The sequence below is a fragment of the Pieris napi genome, chromosome 11 (assembly GCF_905475465.1).
Source record: "Pieris napi chromosome 11, ilPieNapi1.2, whole genome shotgun sequence".
Taxonomy (NCBI): domain Eukaryota; kingdom Metazoa; phylum Arthropoda; class Insecta; order Lepidoptera; family Pieridae; genus Pieris; species Pieris napi.
The window spans coordinates 3,463,244-3,483,159 of NC_062244.1; the positions used below are offsets into that span (position 1 = coordinate 3,463,244).

General features: G+C 31.8%; 2 protein-coding genes across 5 annotated transcripts in view; one reads left to right on the top strand and one right to left on the bottom strand.

Moving 5' to 3' along the window:
* The window catches only part of LOC125053595 (calcium release-activated calcium channel protein 1-like), a 37,345-nt gene extending 22,837 nt beyond the window's left edge, over positions 1-14,508 (bottom strand). For all 3 annotated transcript variants that reach the window (XM_047655018.1, XM_047655015.1, XM_047655014.1), the window contains exon 1: positions 14,298-14,508. In XM_047655018.1, the coding sequence (XP_047510974.1) occupies positions 14,298-14,300 (3 nt within the window). In that variant the 5' untranslated portion in view covers positions 14,301-14,508. The remainder of the gene's footprint in view (positions 1-14,297) is intronic.
* On the top strand, positions 66-18,934 carry LOC125053596 (methyl-CpG-binding domain protein 4-like). 2 transcript variants are annotated; one of them, XM_047655020.1, is made up of 2 exons: positions 66-384; positions 18,127-18,927. In XM_047655020.1, the coding sequence occupies exon 2, from the start codon at positions 18,130-18,132 to the stop codon at positions 18,808-18,810; it is 681 nt and encodes a 226-aa protein (XP_047510976.1). In that variant the 5' UTR covers positions 66-384; positions 18,127-18,129; the 3' UTR covers positions 18,811-18,927. The 2 variants fall into 2 exon arrangements, with proteins under 2 accessions (XP_047510976.1, XP_047510975.1); XM_047655019.1 differs by lacking the exon at positions 66-384 and adding an exon at positions 12,010-12,051 and having other exon boundaries at positions 18,127-18,934.
* The last annotated feature ends 982 nt before the right edge of the window (positions 18,935-19,916 follow it).

Here is a 19,916-nt window from a genome sequence, read left to right on the forward strand (position 1 = left end):
TGGTTTTTCTTAGTATGTAGTTTTCTTTTTCTTTATGGCTCTAGCACAGTTTGTACAAAGTATGTAGTTGTAAATTGTAATATTATAGCCTTAAGTATTAAATTACAAAATAGTTATAGTCTTCTATCTCACTCAGCAGTATTTATATTCTATGGTATTCACTATTTATACTTGAAGATGTGAACACAGACTGGGATATTCCTATTTTTAGTCTATATTACTATTTATAAACTGTGATTGTTTGTTTTTAAATTTTAATGAAAATATTGATAAAATTGTTATTGTATTGAAATATGTACTTAAATAATTTTTAATTGTTTGACTTAAAGTATTCTGAATCGTTCCATTGATTATGCTTGGGCTAAATTTTTTATTCTGTGTTTGGTAAGTAAATTAACCATTTATTTTATTTATACTCATTCTCATTACAACGTTACCTTTATATTTGCAGCAACATTTTTTAAGAAACAATACATTTCTAATAAATAAGGTATCCATACCGCTTCTCCTTTCAGTAATTATAAAAAAACATTATTTCCATTGTGTGTTATTTACAAAAAAAAAAACAAATAACTTTTCAATATATTCTTTTGTCTAACTATATTCTTACTATATAGGTACTTTAATGTCTTTATCTTTGCATGCAATACAAAAATATCCTTCATTATTCCATTATAAGATATAATAGTATATGAATATTATAGTATTATGAGGAACATGATACATTTGAGTTTTATATTCACTCCACAATCACCTACAGGCAGTAGTCCAATGCTTTCTAAGTTGTATTATAAAATAGATTTCTTAGGGCAACATATGCATCAATGTATTTACTTCCTCTTCACATTGTCATGGAATTTTAACCCTTCACTCTAAAGGAATAAAATTCACTCTTAAGGGTTATTGAAAGTAGCTCTTTGCTTTCTATTACCTAGTAAACTTGTCATTTGATGTTTCTATAAAGAATGTTTTAAGTACATAAGCTTAGTTTGGTATAAAATGTGTATAGGTGTGAATAAAGTTGTATATACTAAAAGATAAATATTAATTGTGCTTAAAAATTAATAAATAATGTTTTAAAGTAGTGTAGTAGTATGTAGTAGTGACAAAGAAAGTAGATGGTTTATTATTCAATAGTCACAATCTTAAACATATTTTTTATAGTAAGGTGTAATGATCCTGAATTTTGCACAAGTTTGTAAAGGGTTCAAGTTCAAGGGACAAGCATTAAATATCTCCTTAATCAACACATAACAATTACTTAAACATTAGCAATATTTTATTTATAGTTTAACATTTTAAAGCATCCGTGTACTGGAGCTAATTTTCACGACGAAGCATTCATAATAAACGCTAATTAAGATTGGCTCCATTGATGACATAATTATATAGGCATGTTGCTTCTTAGTACTTGGAACTTGTTAGTATAGAGTTTCTAATACCTGTGTAATTTCTTGTGAAATAAGATAATTCTTTTATCACTTGTAGATATTTCATGAAATTAACTTAGTGAAGTTTCTATTCTTTTTTTAGCTAGATTAGTAGCTCCCCAATTGTATTTTTAAAGGCAAGTGAGTGAAGGAGCAGCCTTGTTTTGTCTTCTAATCCGATCGGCATTTGAATGAAGAAATTCTAATTTTAAAATTAATAATTATAAGATAGTTCTTTAAAGCTGCTGGTTATGCGTAGCTAATGACAAATTAAACTTTTAAGGGATAAAGTCGACACTTTTATTATTTATTCTTGGATACATAAATGATAATTATACGCGCAATTTTATAGATAAATGTTATTCATAATTATGTCTAGTGCACTACAAGTTATTATGTAATTTATGAATTACATAATTAATTGCTATCGGGAAGATCTCTTCGATACAATCAGAATTCAGTCACGACGGGAATACCCAAACACCTTAATTGTAAGCATGAGAGAACTTGATATGATTATTAAAATCATTTGCGAATAACGTATTGTTATGTGATGTTATAAAACGAATATTGAATTTGAACCGAATAATACCGGTGGTGTTATTTATCCAATATTATTGGGTACTCTGTATTTTTTAAAGTTAGTAACGAAAAAATTCAAAAAACTACCAGGCCATGAGTGCTATTCAAATGCTGTATTATCTAAGTGACAAATTATATATATTTTTTAAAGTTCTAAGACAGGCTATCAGGCTGCTGAAATAATTTGTCACGCACATAAGCCTGATCACTTATTGCCAACCTTTAAAAGTAACTACTTTTTTCTTTTTTATCCATCTGCAATTAGCCTCATAGCTTTTATCAGATTTTAAGAAATGATGGCAAAAACGGAACGCAAATCCAATATTTTTTTATTTCCCTCCGCAATTCGCAAACTAGAAGCAAGACACAGAATGCTGATCACCTACTTGACTATTAAAGTGACAAATAATCATGAAACAGATACAGAAATCTGAGGCCAGACCAGACAGGAGGTTGTAGCGTCACTGATTTATTTTTTAATTCGCAAACTATCAGACTGCAAGTTTCGCCCTTCTCAGCCGATACACTAAAAGTGATCCAATACAATAATAATAACATATCAGACACGGTACAGGGCATTAATTAAGGTGCCAATAATAATTTAAAAGCTATGGTCTTAGAATTATTAACTCTGCGGAGATCATACAACAATACTGCGGGTAGGGACAGTCCAACCTGGTGGCTATAATTTCCAAAATGTTGGAGCTGCCCCACACCAGGGATGCTCTTTCGCAATCAACGTGAGCTTCTGCAAACGCGTTATACTGCACCCGAAGACTTTCATATGATGTTTCCACAGAACTTGGTTAAAATAATATATGACAACTAGCAGACCGGCCAAGCATTGCTGTGGCTAAGGTTTTTGTTATACATATTACATAGTAGCAAACTATTCAAAGGAAACGGTAGGAGAACACCAGTCATGGGGACCACCATGCTTTTTTGGTGGTTATGCCATTAAATTGTAGCTTATGTGAAACGTTGGTACTTTCAACACAGCGCCATCTGTTAGAATTGTGACTATCAAATAATAAACTAATATTTTGCAATAAAATAATATTGCGGGTATAAATTGAGATGTAAGCTATCCTATCTTTTAAGTTGGATCAAACTACACACGGTGCGCAAATTTGATTGATATCGGTTCGGTAGTTTAGGAGTCCATAGCGGACAAACAACGTGACACGTAATTTATATATATTAAGATTACATGATAGAGCATGTTTAAATTCCTACGAATTATGTTTTAAGAAACTACTAATGACAGATGCAAGATTTAGATATTTAGTATCTGTAGAAGAGAAACGTTAAGATAATCACGATAAAACAGGATGTGAATTATAGACAGCAAAAAGTGGTGTTCGCTGTAAAAAAGGTTGTTTTCTATGTGTGTACTTCTTGGGTCGACGACACGAATGTTGAAGGCGTGTCAGCTAAATAACGATACAGCTGTTATGGTAGCCTTTGAATAATTTGTAAAAATGGTACTACCTTCCTATCGAATTGCATAATTCATTCGCACCAGCACAATTATAAATTTATTTACATCGGACATTTTTATTGATTTATATGATTCCAATAATAAATTATTTATTCATGAATGTTCCGATGTTTATTCGTTTCTAGGAAATTTAATATTTATTTTTAAGTGGTTGGCATAAAGCGAGACCGATAGATAGACCTTTACAAATAAAATTTAAACTATTATTTCAATACTGAATAAATACTTTTTTATTATTTTTTGTCTAAAGAACATTATAATCACCTAATTAAAATGCGCCTAAGGGCCGATTTACATTATCTTAGTGTTTAGGAGAGTGCTTTAGTACAACTTGAAAGGCAAGTTCTTTAGCGTAGCGTTTACTAAAGCAAGTAGCGTTTACATGTTTCAACTAAAGTACTATCCTAAAGCACTCTCCTAAACACTAAGATAATGTAAATCGGCCTTTAAACAGGGTTCTGCTAAACGTATTTAAACTATATGTTATTGATAAAAATATAAATATAAATAGTTTAAAACACAGCTAACGAATAACAGGAAGAACATTGTTTTGTAATCGTATTGATCGACTGACAGTCCTGTTTTATAAACATTTATTATGTTTATCTACTTAATTAAAAATATGTTAATAAGCCAGAATTGCTTTTCCATTAATCAATTTTTCTACAAATATGTATGTTTTTTTTTCTTGTAATTATGATAACAAAAAATACCCTTTAAGTAATGTTATTTCAATGGCCTTGAGGATATGTTTGAAGAAATTTAAGTCGATATCTTACGACTAAATTCAATTTTGTTAGTAGCTTTGATATGGAAAAAAAATCGCTATCGAGGTTTGGTTGTAGCCTGGTGTCGTCATTGCTATATCCGTTTGTTCTTACGAGTCATCGAAGAAGTACGGGTCATCTTATTGACTCTACAAAAAGGCTTAGTACAAAAAATATTGAACAATACAATTATAGTGAGTACAAAAACTGCAAAGTTGTGTAGTCTGGGAAGTAATACCTACGCAATAGTTTATATTGGTCGTATTGATTTATCTAAAAATAGTCTGGGATATTTTTCATGCGAATAGGAAAGCCAAGTTTATAACTAAACAAGCTGAGCCGTGGCTTGACAGGAGTCTCTAGCTAAGCAGCGACGGACTTCTCTTTCTATGTGCGTAATTAGTTAGGAAACTGAAGTGCATCTTATGTCTCCGGTCCCACACGGTCGACTTCACGGTTCATGAAGTCGACAGGCACAGATGCCTGATCGCTTCTTTTGCCTTTTACATGTTTATTATCTTCTTCATCATTGTTTAACTCATCTATATATAAACAATCAGTGGCGCTACAACCTCTTTAGGTCTTGGCCTTAGATTTCTCAATCGGTTTAATGATCATTTTTTTAAATCTAATAGGCAAGTAGGTGCCTGACACACGCCGTCGACTTTTTGGGTCTAAGACAAGTCGGTTTCCTCACGATGTTTTCCTTCACAGTTCGAGCAAATGTTAAATGCGCACTTAGAAAGAAAGTCCATTGGTGCACAGCCGGGGATTGAACCTACGACCTCAGGGATGAGAGTAGCACGCTGAAGCCACTAGGCCAACACTGCTCTTATACAATATACAACTCATCTATATACTGTAAAGAATAACCTTATGCAACTCATATGAATTGCTTGCCGCTCTACTTGCCTATTAGAATATTTTTCTACATCACGAAACAGATAAAGAAGCCTTAGGCCTATGAGACTAAAATAATGTAATATTTCACGTAGGAAATTGATACACAACCGTTTATTATTAGGATACAGAGCAAGCGACCCCCGTAAAAAAGTCATCCTTAGCGCTATTCTCGACTTTGAACTTTTTACTTAAAATCTAATGTCTGTAAATTATTCATATGAATAAATGTGACAAACTGGTTAACTAATTCAGGTTTTTAGTTTATGAATAGGTATTTAATTCAAATCCCAGTAACCAAAAAAGAACATGATTTCATTCAAAATTTTATTTTAATTATAATTCTTATTAAAATTTAAGAGATACTTAGAACCTGTAAGATTTATTAAAAGATTTCTACTAATTTAAGTCTCGGTGGTGAATTTGATTGATGACATTTAATAATTTGCTAAATTAGGTAAATTGTTCAAAGCATAGATAATCTGTAATATCCTAATAACTGTCGTCTATTTTTTGGTAGGTACGCTAAATATTTCCGCTTGAAAATAAATTAAACTGAAATATTTATATAAATAATTTAATTTCGTATGTTAAATGCTTTTTAGTATACTTTTAACTTACTTATTAGTCTTATTTTAGGTTTTTTTCTTTTAATTGTATGGCCTGGTAACGAGACCTTTAAGCCAAGTCTTATTTTCGGTCACTAAATTTCACTTATGTTATTTTAGGCTAGATCGTAATTAGAGACAATTTATTTAAAAAAATTAGAAGACTTGAAATTGTAATAGCCCATTTACATTCGCGTACGAGTCGCGAGGCGAGGGGCGAGGTGCGAGTGTGAACAGACGCTCGTGGCTCGCCTCGTCCCTCGCGGCGCTCGCGTCCGGAGCGGATTTTGGGGCACGAGTCAAAGGACCTCGCGTCGCACGCGAGTGGGTGTTTACATTCGCCCTCCCGCTTTATTCTGGCGATTCAGGGAGAAGCAGAAGCTCCGTAGGCATTAACACACTTACAGGGTTCTATTGCGATGAATCGATATCATCCACCATCTTCTTGGGCGCCACCGCCGTTTCTTTACTACTTTCCTTTTATTTAAATTAGTGACGTAGCAGTATAAGCCCAGTACGCACAAACTTGTTGCTGCTAAAACTTCGACGTCCTCCATTGTTGCTAGCTCAAAGACGACTGAACTCGGCACGCGAGTGTAAACAGGCAACTCATTTACCATCGATCAACACGAGCCTCGCACGAGGGACGAGGCGAGCCACGAGGCGAGGGACGAAGCGCGAGTGTAAATCCCGTATTACGGAGTTTTACTTCTCTCGCTCATGTTCATTCATTTAGCATATCGTTCAGTATTTCATTCATGTAACCCTCGAGATGGAATCCTTAATAAGTAAAGTCATAAAATGACCTAACTGGTAAATAGATGCTGTGTTCTTGGACATGTGTAATTGAAAGTACACCTGTTGCACTTTTTTCTTAATCGTTTCCAGCCCTGCGATTCTGTAACTCACTTCACGAACTCACACAGCGGTTTTCGCATCGGCGGTCGCTCTCAAATCAGTCGTGAAGCAGTCATTTTATGATTTGGCATTCTGAAAAGGTGGGAGCTTGTAGTTTATTGTTAATCAGAATGCCAAATCATAAAATGACTGCTTCACGACTGATTTGAGAGCGACCGCCGATGCGAAAACCGCTGTGTGAGTTCGTGAAGTGAGTTACAGAATCGCAGGGCTGGAAACGATTAAGAAAAAAGTGCAACAGGTGTACTTTCAATTATAGCAACGTCATGCACTTACATCGATTAGCTTTGCATTCAAATCATTAATTGGAAATCTTATTTGATTCATATCAAAAAACATTTGATACAAATAATATAAAAACTAAAATATTCCTGGAATTACGTTGTAAATAGATGTCACGTCCAGTCCATATTCTAACTCGTATGACGTATCTCAAGTCACAGTATCAGTGTTGCCAACTGCTACCAAAGGCTTGCGGATAGAAATTTAACAGAAAATTGCTAGATTGAGTAGACCGTTCTAACGTGATTACTGGAGATCAGTCTGCGATCTTCTGATACAGACTAATATTTATTTAAAATGTAATATTAACGAAATAAAACACTGTAGCTAATCAATCAGCTATGAACTTTAATAAAATTATATTTGAGATTACTCAAACTTTTGTCGCCATACATTATTCTATTTATACTATAACTACTTAATTAAATATAACAATAATCGGAATATTGAATATCTTATTCAATTAGGTACGAGAGAAAGAGAATATTTTGAATATTTTTCCATAGTACCTACCCAGTTTTTCCAGTACGGATTTAGGAAGGATGTATGTAGTTGTGACAGCATTGACCACTTTTCCTGAGCAAATCATTAATGTGTAGGATAGATTTAAGAGTATAATTATATTACTCTTAATTTTTTACTTTATTATTTTAATTTTAATTTTATTACTGCTTTACTTCCAAAAACATCTCAAAACCAATAAGTTGCTAGAAAAGTAGTTAAAAAGTTTAGCTACAAGTTTACATCAAAAAAAAGTGCGTGCGTACAAAGTACACATGTCAGAACTTCTTTGGCTAACAAATTTTTAACTCTTGTTCATATTTATACAAATCTATGAATTGATGAATGAATTGAATTGTCATTAAAATATTAAGAGTGTCGAAAATTAATACAAATAATAAATTTAATTTTTTAAATTTATTTCTTCGATAGTAAAAACATGTGGCATTTTAATTTACAATTCGTCATTTGAGATTTCAATCAATTATTTTGCATAAAAACTCTTTATATCGAATTTCAAGGGACCGAGCATTTTTATTCGTTATAGAAGTATTTCTTTATAGGGAGGGAAGAATTAATGTATGGGCATTGGGTTAAACCAAATAAATTTACGTTATAAAGAGTTAACACTGTATTTCATAAATACTATTTACGAAATTTTAATTTAAAAAATATAATTTCTATAAGGTAATTCGCCCTTCTTTCACTCTCTCTCTCAATCGGTATCAATCGCTCTCTCCCTTTTCTTCGACAAAATCGCTGCATATCTTCGTGACGTTTTTTTAAAAATTTTACACTCATGAGCCAGGAGCCTAAAGAAGTTTTACTACAAAAATTTGTAGCTGTCATAAAATTGCAAAATCTAGCTATAAAGTAGCTAAGCACTAGACGATATTGTGACAATAGCTATCAAATATGTCAAACTCCTTCGAAAAAATCGTAGATAGAGTTAAATAGTCTTCATACTAGATTTAAGTTTGACGTTCTAGAATACGGGCCTTATTATACATATTTGGTTTTTAATTATAAGGATTATTTTTTCTTGTCATAACATATCTTCAGGTCACACAAAAGTAAGTTTTTTTTACACTATAATTAGTCACTTCAAGTAATTAAGATTAATGTTATGAATATATATTAAATTTCTTGATTAATTAATATAAATTTTAAAAGTATAATTTAATTGTATTAGCCGGTTGATAACCTTCACTTACTGGTATGAATTTTGCATGTGTAACAATATTATGCCGCATATTAGTTTTCATAGATCATAGATGGAAATCATTGGCGCCAGGGGCCTTAGTCAAGATGCTTTAACAGTAGTGTATGTAGAAAGTCAAAAACTAAATTTGTATGAAAACTTTTCGACACAAATTTAGTTTTTTCCAGCAATTTTAGTTTTGGCCAGTCAGATTTATTTATCTGTGATTATTTGCTTTTTTAACAGTAAAATTTTAAAATTAGAATAAATTTTAAGAGCGTCTCTTAATTTTTTGTTAATTTTAGGAATGTTGTAAGTTGTGTCATATTCAAGTGCCGTCATCAATGACGTTTCTAAAAAGTAGGACGCCTTAGATAAATTGATATTGATGAGGTTTTAAGATAACCTAGTAAAGCAATTTACCCGGGTTTATAACTAAAGCGCGTTCTAAAGGGACCGTTTGATAGTTTTGTTTTGTTATACTTCAATATTTCGGAAATTAATCACATGTATTTTTAATTAAGTAGCAAAGATGCTATAATTAATATGTTATACAAAAATCTCATTATAATTAAATTGTCTTTATTATTCTGTGGACGGATTCGTTTTACTTTCTCGTAAGAAAGTGTTGCGTAAGCACTCAGATGTAACTATTCTAACAACGTATGAATGGCCAGTGCAATTATTAACTTAAATTTATATTTCTATTTTTTAGTTGATAATCTGGCGCCCTATTAATCGCCATGGCCTATATATTTGACAGATCCAAGAAAGGCTTAGGAGTAACTTACATGTTATGTGATATTGTTTATAATTCAACGATATCCATGCTGAATTCGTCACAATGGATCGCTAATGGAATCCGAAAAATACTTGACAGTATAAGTATAAATTATTTATACTTATACTGTCAAGTATTGTTATTTTAAAATTAAAATAATTTCTAGGCTGTTCAGGAAGCATACAACGCAACTTCAATTAACAATTGAGATGTTAATATTGAGTTCTATCCATGTAAATCTAAGCTTGTGGCTTCATTCTTAGAGAGTGCTATTGCCTAATTCCTTACAGGAATTGTATTCTGATTTACCGAAGGTTTTTTTTAAATATTATGGCAATAGATTTAACTGTATGCCAGTACCGAAGGTTGAATACATTTTGTTGTGAAGTACTCTACATGTAATGTAAAGTAGGTATAGACTAAAAAACCTATTCCCTTCTGTAGGTAGTTAATTTCGCTGTAATAAAAATTGCATTAAATTATTTCTATAGTATTTCACAAATGTTGTATATTATTGAAATTGTTATCACGTTTTCGCAATAAATATTGTGATAGATAAAAACTCGCGACATTTATTGGTAATGTACTGACTTAAATCACGTTTTAGAATTATGCTATATTTTTAATATCTGTATTCAGTATATTAAACAATGTACTAAGGTGTAGGATATAATCCCGTTGGATCTTAAATATCTTTATTGGTGCTTATTTTAATTAATTTGTTTTAGTATATAATAAGGGGTTATAAAACAAAACGTACCCGAAAAACCAAATACATATCTACATATATATACTTAACATTTGATTAGATATTTAGCAAAACAGAAATAGAAAATAGTTGAATTTTTTAGTTTTTTTTTACTGTCCCTGTTCTGCAAACGGACAGGAGTGACCTTATGTTAAGTGATACCGCCGCCCATGGACACTCTATGCTGGAGAGCTCGCGAGTTCGTTGCCGGCCTTTTAAGAATTGGTACGCTCTTTTCTTGAAGGACCTTTTGAATTGGTTCGGAAATACTTCAGTGGGCAGCTGATTCCACATAGTGGTGGTGGTACGCGGCAAAAACTGCCTTAAAAAATGCTCAGTTGTGGAACAACGGACGTCGAGGTGATAGGGGTGTCTCTCAACTTTTTCTATTTCTATGTTGCCAGCAGCATCCAGTGTGTAGCAGGTTGTACAATTGAGTGTCGAATTGATTCGCCTCGTATGGTCTAGCAATTCTTGGCATTATTAATTACAATACTCGCGTAAAAATACTTGAATTGTCTGCAGTTTCCTACACAAGTATGCAACAAGTTTAATATTAAATTGTTAGCATTCTGTGAATATATTACGTCATTGTTAGTAAAGTTTTTAATATTAATGTTTTCGAAATGCCTTATCATACATATTCCTTTAGGCAATTTCAATGTTAAACTAAATTTTCTTATATGTGGCTTATATGATTCCAGGATGTATATGGCCTGACAATAGTCACCAATAAGTCGGGAACACATTCCGAAGTATATGTATAAGAAATTCATATCATATAAGAAATCAAGACTTTTTAAAGAAAATCTTTATCAATATTGGTTGCTGAACAATTTTACATTTTACATGTTATTTGGAAGTTTACTTTTTAATTAAAATTGTACGAGATAAGGATATCTCATTAAATATTTTGAAAATTACGTTTATTTAAAATATTCAAGGATAAATAAGCGGAGGCAACATTAATAAGATGTTTGTTTTTATTATAATTTGACCTCGCTTGTCATGTTAAAAAATATTCAAACATCCAACTATACAATATCAATCATAGATACAATAAATAATAATGAAGAGACCTACAATTCTTTATTGCGCCTAATAGATATCTGTATGTTTTATTAATCATTTTAATAGACAATTATTCTTCTACGATTTAAAAATAAAATTCGCACAGAAAAAACTGTGACAGCTGTCATTCGAACACAAGACCAAATCGCACTATTTGGTCAACACTGCTCTTATAATGTTATAAATCATATTATGCAAATGAAAGACGTATTGATAAACGTACTAAAGCCTCAAAATATCTTTGAGCGTTTCGTCGCTGTCACTTAAATTATTAGCTTGATTTATTTTTTAATATTTAATCTGTATTAAAATACTGCTTTCAAGAAAAGGTCAAACTTGTTTCTATACACTTTAGTAAATACTTTGTCTCTACAGAGTATAAATGTAATCGCATCCCGCTGTTTGTACTGGGCATGATTCAGACCGCTCAAAGTCTACAACTTGGCGCGAACAATGACTCCCGTACATGTCAACATCCATAGAGTCAGTACGCGCTGGTGACGATTGTTAATCTTATGCTAGATATCTCCAGCGACTGTCACCTGTCCAAAAATAATATTTTGTACACTCAATAAATCATTATGAAGTTTACCGGATTACAGGAGTAAAGATCGCCATAGACGGAGCGCATGTCGCAGCCGATACCGACTGCTCTAGAGCGGTCGCCGCACTGCGATCTGCAGTTTCCATACTAAATTCATATCCGCAATACACGGACCGCTCGAGCAGTTCCTATGCGGTCCGTCTATGGCCAGCGTAAGGTATGATGTACTTCAGTTTAAAAATTACTTTAATTTCCAGAAATAAAAATTATAAAAGTGTCGTCTGTTGTTGTGTTTGTCTCCTCGAACAATACAGTCTTTATATCAATTGACCCGTATCAATCTTTAGTGGCTGACTCCTAGAGGTAATTAGTACAAATTGCTGTGATTCATTAACATTTTATCTAAATTTGTCATCATTAATAATAGGTAGTCTCTTAAGATAACAATTAGGAAAAACTTTACTTTATACTCGCCTCTGCCATCAACTCTTGCTATCATTTAAATGGTAATTTATAATTTTTTTTTGTGATAGGCAACAAAGCGTTTACCGCTCACTCGGGCTCCGCGAATAGTCTTTTCTGTGTTGGCAGTGCAAACTTAAGAAACTATTCATATTGTTATTATATAATAAATATAGTTAAAAAAAACTAAAAAACACGCTTTTAAAGCACATCAAACAAAAAAGTGAAAAATAATTCCTACTTTAGGCTGAAAATGGTAATGAACAAAAAATACTGGTTTTATTGTGAAAAAGCGTGGGTTGCTCGATAGACGAAAAATATGGCACAGAGCGCCCCACGCCTTTTCACAATAATAGAAGAATCCATTTTCAGCCTAAATTAGGAATTATTTTTCACTTTTTAGTTTGATGTGCTTTAAAAGCGTGTTTTTTAGTTTTTTTTAACTATATTTTTTTTTATTTATTTTTTTATTTTATTTTTTCGGATCGGATTTTTTTCATCGATCTTTGACAGGTGCGCAAAGTTTGAATTAAATCTGGCCGTTAAAAGTGGGTCAAAATCGAGTCCGAAGGAGTCGGTTACATACATACATACATACAGGTGAAGCTAATATAAAGCGTGTAAAAAGTAAATATAGTTAAATCAAAATATTCCTTAGAACTACGAATGAGATTAAAAAATGCTTACGAAGCGTTGCGTCAAAGTATTCGCAGGCAAAAACGAGCCGGAACTCAGTAAAAACTTGAATAATGGTCGACCAGTCTCGAGTTATACATATATATATCCAGTAAATATAGGTAATATTTTCAAGCTCATTTTGTATGTACTAAAATAAATGCTTAACAAAATATGACAGATACAAATAATTTTATGTGAAGGTTGAAAATCCCATTAGCTGATAATAAAAACGGTCCTTCGGAAAAGAGCGTACCAGTTCATGAGCGGCAGTATCACTTAACATTAGATGAGCACGTTTGCCCCCAGTTACATAAAAAAAATGTACAGCAATTTCAGTTATAATAGAATTGTACCTACGTGTACTGTTTGTTTCTTGTTGTTATCACTTTGTAAATACAGGAAAATAACAAATCGTTAAACACCTTCAAAAGCGTAGTAAACCTTCAAATCTATTGAATGTTATGTCTCTTTTGTATCAATTTGGGAATATACTACAAATAAGTTTAAAGACCGGCAACGCACTTGCGAGCCTTCTGGCAATGGGTGTCCATGGGCATATCAGTTAACTGCGTGAGCCTCCTGCGCGTTATAGGGGGCTTATATAAAAAAGTAAAAACTAATTTTAAATGAGACTTACGAATATGCTACACAATAAAGTATACTATATAAAAGCTATAACAATCAGCTAAGGCTCATTAAATTTTTTTGTTTGGGCCGCGGATATAAAAATCGCAAGAAAATTTCTGCTTCAGTACTTTTATTATTATCTCGGAATCTGTACATAATATGTACAGAAATATGGTATGTATATATAATATAATAATAATATGTATGTATATAATTTTGTATGTACGTTAAGACTATTCTTAGACACAGATACTAAACAATGATATAACTTAAATAATGAGGGAAATAGACGAATTTATTCCTAACAAGCGATCCAATACTCTTCATATAATTTCTTCAAAGTGTTTACATAATATGGACAATAGCTCTGTTGTGACTGAAAGAAACACAAGAAACAATTCAGCCGTAAAGCGAGACAAATTTTATTTTCGTAATGTTCATGTTACTATGAATGAAAATAGCCTGTGGTCGTAAAATACTCTTTGCAAGTACTGATAAGTACCAATTATTATAATTTCTGATATATAATGCCGGATATAAACTTTACTATAATCTGAAGGTCCCTCTAGCATAAACGAGTACGATCTTCAAATTAATAAAACTAGTTTTTTTAAACGAATTCAAAATTTACTACGATGAAGACGCACGAGATCTATTATTTATGATCATTTGCTAATATTTAACTTTTCTACTCACCATAATGAAGTCCAAGGCACGAATCCATATTTAACACGCAACAAATGAATACTGCGACCACAAAAACACAATTCAAGCGAACTATAAACTCGCACGATATCCGATAAAATGCTTTGATTTTCGCCACAAAGTGTTGAGCATAACGGTGTTTTTCTCGTGAGAAGCGCGAAACACGTGTTGCTTCGCCGATAACTCAACCCAAACAGACGAAAGCGGCAACAGATTTTAATTTCTTCGTACATTGTCGTAATTAGTATGAGAAAAATTAACAATGGAGCATCGGGGAATGAATATAATCGGTGTATTGTCTGCCAGCTGTGAGCACACCTGATAGCTATTTGCATTTGCAATTGGCTAGCGGACAGAAATTAGTATCTAATTTTGCTATTATTATTACGTAAATGTCAGGTTTAGTTCTCAATTGATTCTAAATATGTATATGATTTGTATATATGTCGGACGGTAAGGAAAAACTAATGGTTTTAATAGAGTTCAGTTCCTTACGCAAATTATTTCGTTATTATCAAATAAAACCTACAAATTTTTATATCAATTTAGTATTTGATTTTAAATTAATTATATTACTATTTATAAATTTGTGTCTTATTAACAAATAAAAAACAAACAATTAAAAGCTTTTTTATTAGGTGAAGTGCACATTATTTTTATTATACTCTATGTTACTATGTTAGCACTAGTCAAAAATATCGATTAACATTCATACATTCCCACTTAAATGTACCTAATGGAATTGGGAAAACCCTTAATTAACGTTCTTATTTGTAATTAATAACTACCTTATATGCTAGTATTTCCCATAGTAATAGGTTCTGATTTAATATTAGACTAATATCCACTAATGACAGAAACGATTGGGTATGAAAGCGGATCTGGATGGTCACGTCTTGCTTATATAAACAGATGATGCGTCTTTACAATGCCCCATTTAGGCTTACAGGTTCCATAACTTGACTATAAACACTACTACAGAAGATAAACAATACTAACAAAACTGTAAAGTGTAATGGTTGTTTTTTTTTTTTGTAGTTTATGGCCTGGACCTTTAGGCCAATGTAATGGTTGTTAGTAGATAAAATCATAGATAACACGGAACAGATCATAGACTATAATTTTGCCTAACTCTAGGCACACTCTGCTTGAGGGTTGTGAAGTAATAAATGGTTTGACAGGTCTAAAAACTAGACTTTAGTTTCGGTAGTATTTTAGTAGAGGCCTAAGATAAGTAAATTAAAATTTTATGACGTACATGTTCTTTTCATTCTCCATTGAAATTCTTACCGTTTATTATGAATACAGTTTAAACAAAGAACAGCCATGAGGTTACATGTTTGAAAAACATTTCAATTAAAATTCCTATGTTTCGTAAGTCGGTGGCACAATTTCACAGTTTCTTGTTATGTTTCAATTAAGTTATGTTTAAACATCTTTTTCGACATATCGAAGAAATAATGTTTTTTTTTAGAAAATATAAAAAAAAAGTATATGACTCCCAATTACTTAAATGCAAGCTTAGATAAGGTACACTTATAAAAAACCGTAGATACAAATTACTACCTTTTGTCTTAGTTTTTCAAGGGATAACGACGATTTCTTGTACGTATAGTATAAACTTGGCCATTATACACGTCCTATCAACGAAAACAGTTAATTTAAAAAAAAACTAACGAAAATATTAATCGTTTCTGTATATATAATTTAAGTGCACCTACTCTATTTGCAATAAAAAATCACTAATATAATTATTTGATACCTTATTCCTTACAAATATGTAAAACCATAATAATAATAAATCTTTTATTTGCAAAAGTGGTACATTTAGATCGATTAATTATAAAAATCCACACAATCAGCCATATAAAAATAGGCATGCAAATGTCATATTAATTATCATAAAGTCATATAATAAGAACATTAACATAATGTCATAATAATAAGTTAAGTTATATAAAATTGTTGTCAAACTTATGATAAACTTAAATAAATTATTAAAAAAGATTATTATTAAAAAAAATTTTCAAACTTAAATAATAAAATAATAATGTAAATAATAAATACTACACCTAGACTACACTCCACCGAGAAGATTTGTTATGTACATAGCCATTTGTCACACAACAACAAATCTAGAAAATTTTAGTAAGTAGGTACATACACATTTCCCCTTAATAGAGGCTGTAAGGAGTTTTGATGGACACTTTGCTATGTTAAATATCCTTTTTAGTAATATTTATTATTACTATGTAGGGTAAGAAAATTGTAAATACTGTATATTTGATTGTTATAATTATTTATAAACGCAAATTAGGTTAGTTTTAAACTACTTACTGACTGAGAATGCAAGAGCAATTGTAGAGACAATTTATTTAAAAAGAGGCAGTATAAAAAATAGAGTAGGTATAATGTCGTTTACGAATAACTTCCGGAGATCTTAACCACCTTGAGGTTGTAGGAAATATGTGCAATTACACTAATAATGTGCGGTTTATGCTAAAGTGTTTGTGATGTAGCTTATAAATGTGCCATATAAACGTCTTGGTATTAATTTGTTTCGTACCTACCGTCTTGAAGGATAAAGGAAGTATGTAGGGTATGGAGTTCTTGGAACTTCAATGACATTGACATCTACCAGTGTTCTATAGTTAGGCTATTGTGATCTATGACTTTGTTTATGTTTGACATGCCATTAAATGTGTGTTCCTATTGCCTGTGGCCTATTTCTTGAGTTATCAAAAATAATGTCCATTTCGACAGTTTGAGGAAGCAGTATATGTAAGAAATAGCTCAAAATAAAATAAAAATAGCCTATATTCGAGTACTATTATAAGGACTACATTAAGTTTATGTTATTATTGTATTTAACATTAGTAGGCCTCCGACGGACTGAAGGCCATCAAATGTTTCCATTTCTCTTAGGAAAGAGGTTCCAATCTCTCCCCGCTCTCTTTTATTACATCTTCCCATGTATCTGGTAGGTATCCTCTCTTTTTCTTATAGAAGAAATAGCTCTAAAACTGAATATAATCAGAAATTGTAGCAAATTAAATGTCGGTTTTCGATAAAGCAATTCACCTTTCCTGCAAGTATACATCCACATACATATTTCGTTGTTTTCAATAAGTTTAAAAAATCAATGTCAAAGTTATTCGTAAACAAATACGAATGAGTACATAAAACTGAGTGGAAAGATTGCTAATTAACACTCAAATACGCCTACATCTATTGAAAATATTTGATTAATACAAAACAAGAAACATGGCTTTGAGCTTCCGGAAAAGAATCCGAAATATATCTTCAATTACGTCTATGAATCGTATAGAATTTTGACGATTTGAACATTTAGAAGAGGTACTTGTCTATAGACAAGATTAAATCAACTGTAACAATACAAGTAGCAATATTTTGTGGATGGTTCTGATGATTTTAAACTATACGCGTTATAAATTATTAGGGAAAGATTCTTGACTAATTTTAATGTATACTGGTATGGACATACCTATTAGGTCATGGGTTAAGAGTTTCCTTTGTCCCTATCCTAACTAGGCAAGTAATTTAAAAACGTATTAATTAAAATAATATTTTATTTTCTTGCTGGTAGAAATATTTACCGCAGTTAGGATAATGTTCATTTATGGGATTACTTATATAATTAATTGGTAGGCAAAAACTGCGATAATATTCACGTGTGTGTCAATGCTCTCGTGGTCAATGGTCCATACCCACGAAGCAGGTGCAAATTCTCCTAGTGAGTAATTAAAAAATATATTTCTAATAAGAATCCTATTGGTTAATATCGTAACATTTGTTTCAGAAAATGGTGGACGATCTGAATTGCATCAGCACATTTTTCAATTTAAGTTCCAGAACAGACACATCCCTGATCTCTCAAGAAAATGAGACGTCAATAGATTCCGAGACAGATGGGCTGAGCTTATCTCAGCTAACAATACAAGAACCGGATCCTATGAACATATGCCCTTTCTTCAACATAACCCCGAGGATAATGCCCCAATCACCACATTACATAATCGAAGAGGACTTCTCTCAGAACCCGTGGGCAATGCTGATTGCCACAATATTTCTTACAAAGACATCGGGGAAGATGGCTCGACCGTATATAAAAAACTTTTTTGAGAATTACCCAACACCGTATCACGTATTAAATGATAACCCGACATCTTTAGAGAGATATTTCGTTAAGTTAGGTCTACGGAAACGTGGTGACATGATTTGGAAATTGAGTTATCAGTTTGTCTCGTCAAAATGGCGGCGGGCAAGCGACTTATGCGGTATCGGGAAGTACGGCGAGGATGCATATAGAATGCTGTGCTTGGGACACACGGATTTGGAACCTGATGACAGATACTTAAGGCTGTATTTAGATTGGCTGCAGCGTGACACGCAGTTTATGGAGCACAATGGAATGACGGACAGTGAATTCATGATAGACGATCCAGTTTTAAAGTATTATACAATTAATTTGAGGAGCATTTAATTTTTAATAAGTACTTTATATTGTTTCAGTAAATTAATTTTACTAATCATGTCTAGCTGATTTCCAAATACTATTGTGAATAAATTATGAAACATATTACATAATTAATAATTTTAGTTCTCTGTGATAATTAATTAATCGTACAAAATTTATTTTTATTACTAAGTAAATACATTTGAGCGGAATTTTTGTTGTTTTTTTTTCACATTTGAGTAAATTATAATATATATGTTTTTGTATTAACTACGAAAAGAAGTTTATTAAAGCAGTTGGTACCATTACCAAAATAACTGCAATTGTTGGATTCCTTTTGCGACACTAAGAAGGTGTTGCCAGTTTAAAAAAATAATATACACTAATACAGTAAAAAATTAATAGTAAAGAAGAATTGATTGTATGTTTGTATGCATTTATATGGGCTATAGATTATTATTTTCAAAAATATTATTAATTTAAATTATTTTATAATTTAAAATAATTTGAAGCTCAAAACAATGAATTGCTTATATCGAAAACTATGAACAATAGACCAAAGTGATGTAATACAGTTCTATAAAAGTCATCAATATTTATTTTTATTGGTCATCAAAGTCCGATATCTAACCATCACATATTTAATAAAATAAAAATCCAGCCGTGCGGAGCCGAGAATGGACTCAAAATATAGTTGAAATATAAACATAGAAAAAACAATTGTCTCAATTGATCGAAATAAAAAACAAAAGAGCAATATAGAATTACTACGAGAATTCCATATCTTTTAACCAGGCGCCAGCGATTGGAAAACTTCTTACAACGTTGTTTGGTCTTGGATTCAGATTACATATAGTTTCACTATTTTTATAGACTAAGGTAACAGAAGGTAAACAGTCTTTTGTGCCTCACATAGGTCAATTACATTTATTTGGCTTCAAATATATGACCTGAGTTGAATGTCGCGCACATAGTTACCAGGATAAAATTCAGGATCGTCACTTAGCGCTAAGTAAGACTTCCGTTTGTCAAATACAAAATATTTTCACCTACGGTAGTCAATTTTAGAGCTTAGTCCGAGGCTCCCCACTGAATCATAAATTCAAATTCAAATTCAAAAATCATTTATTCAC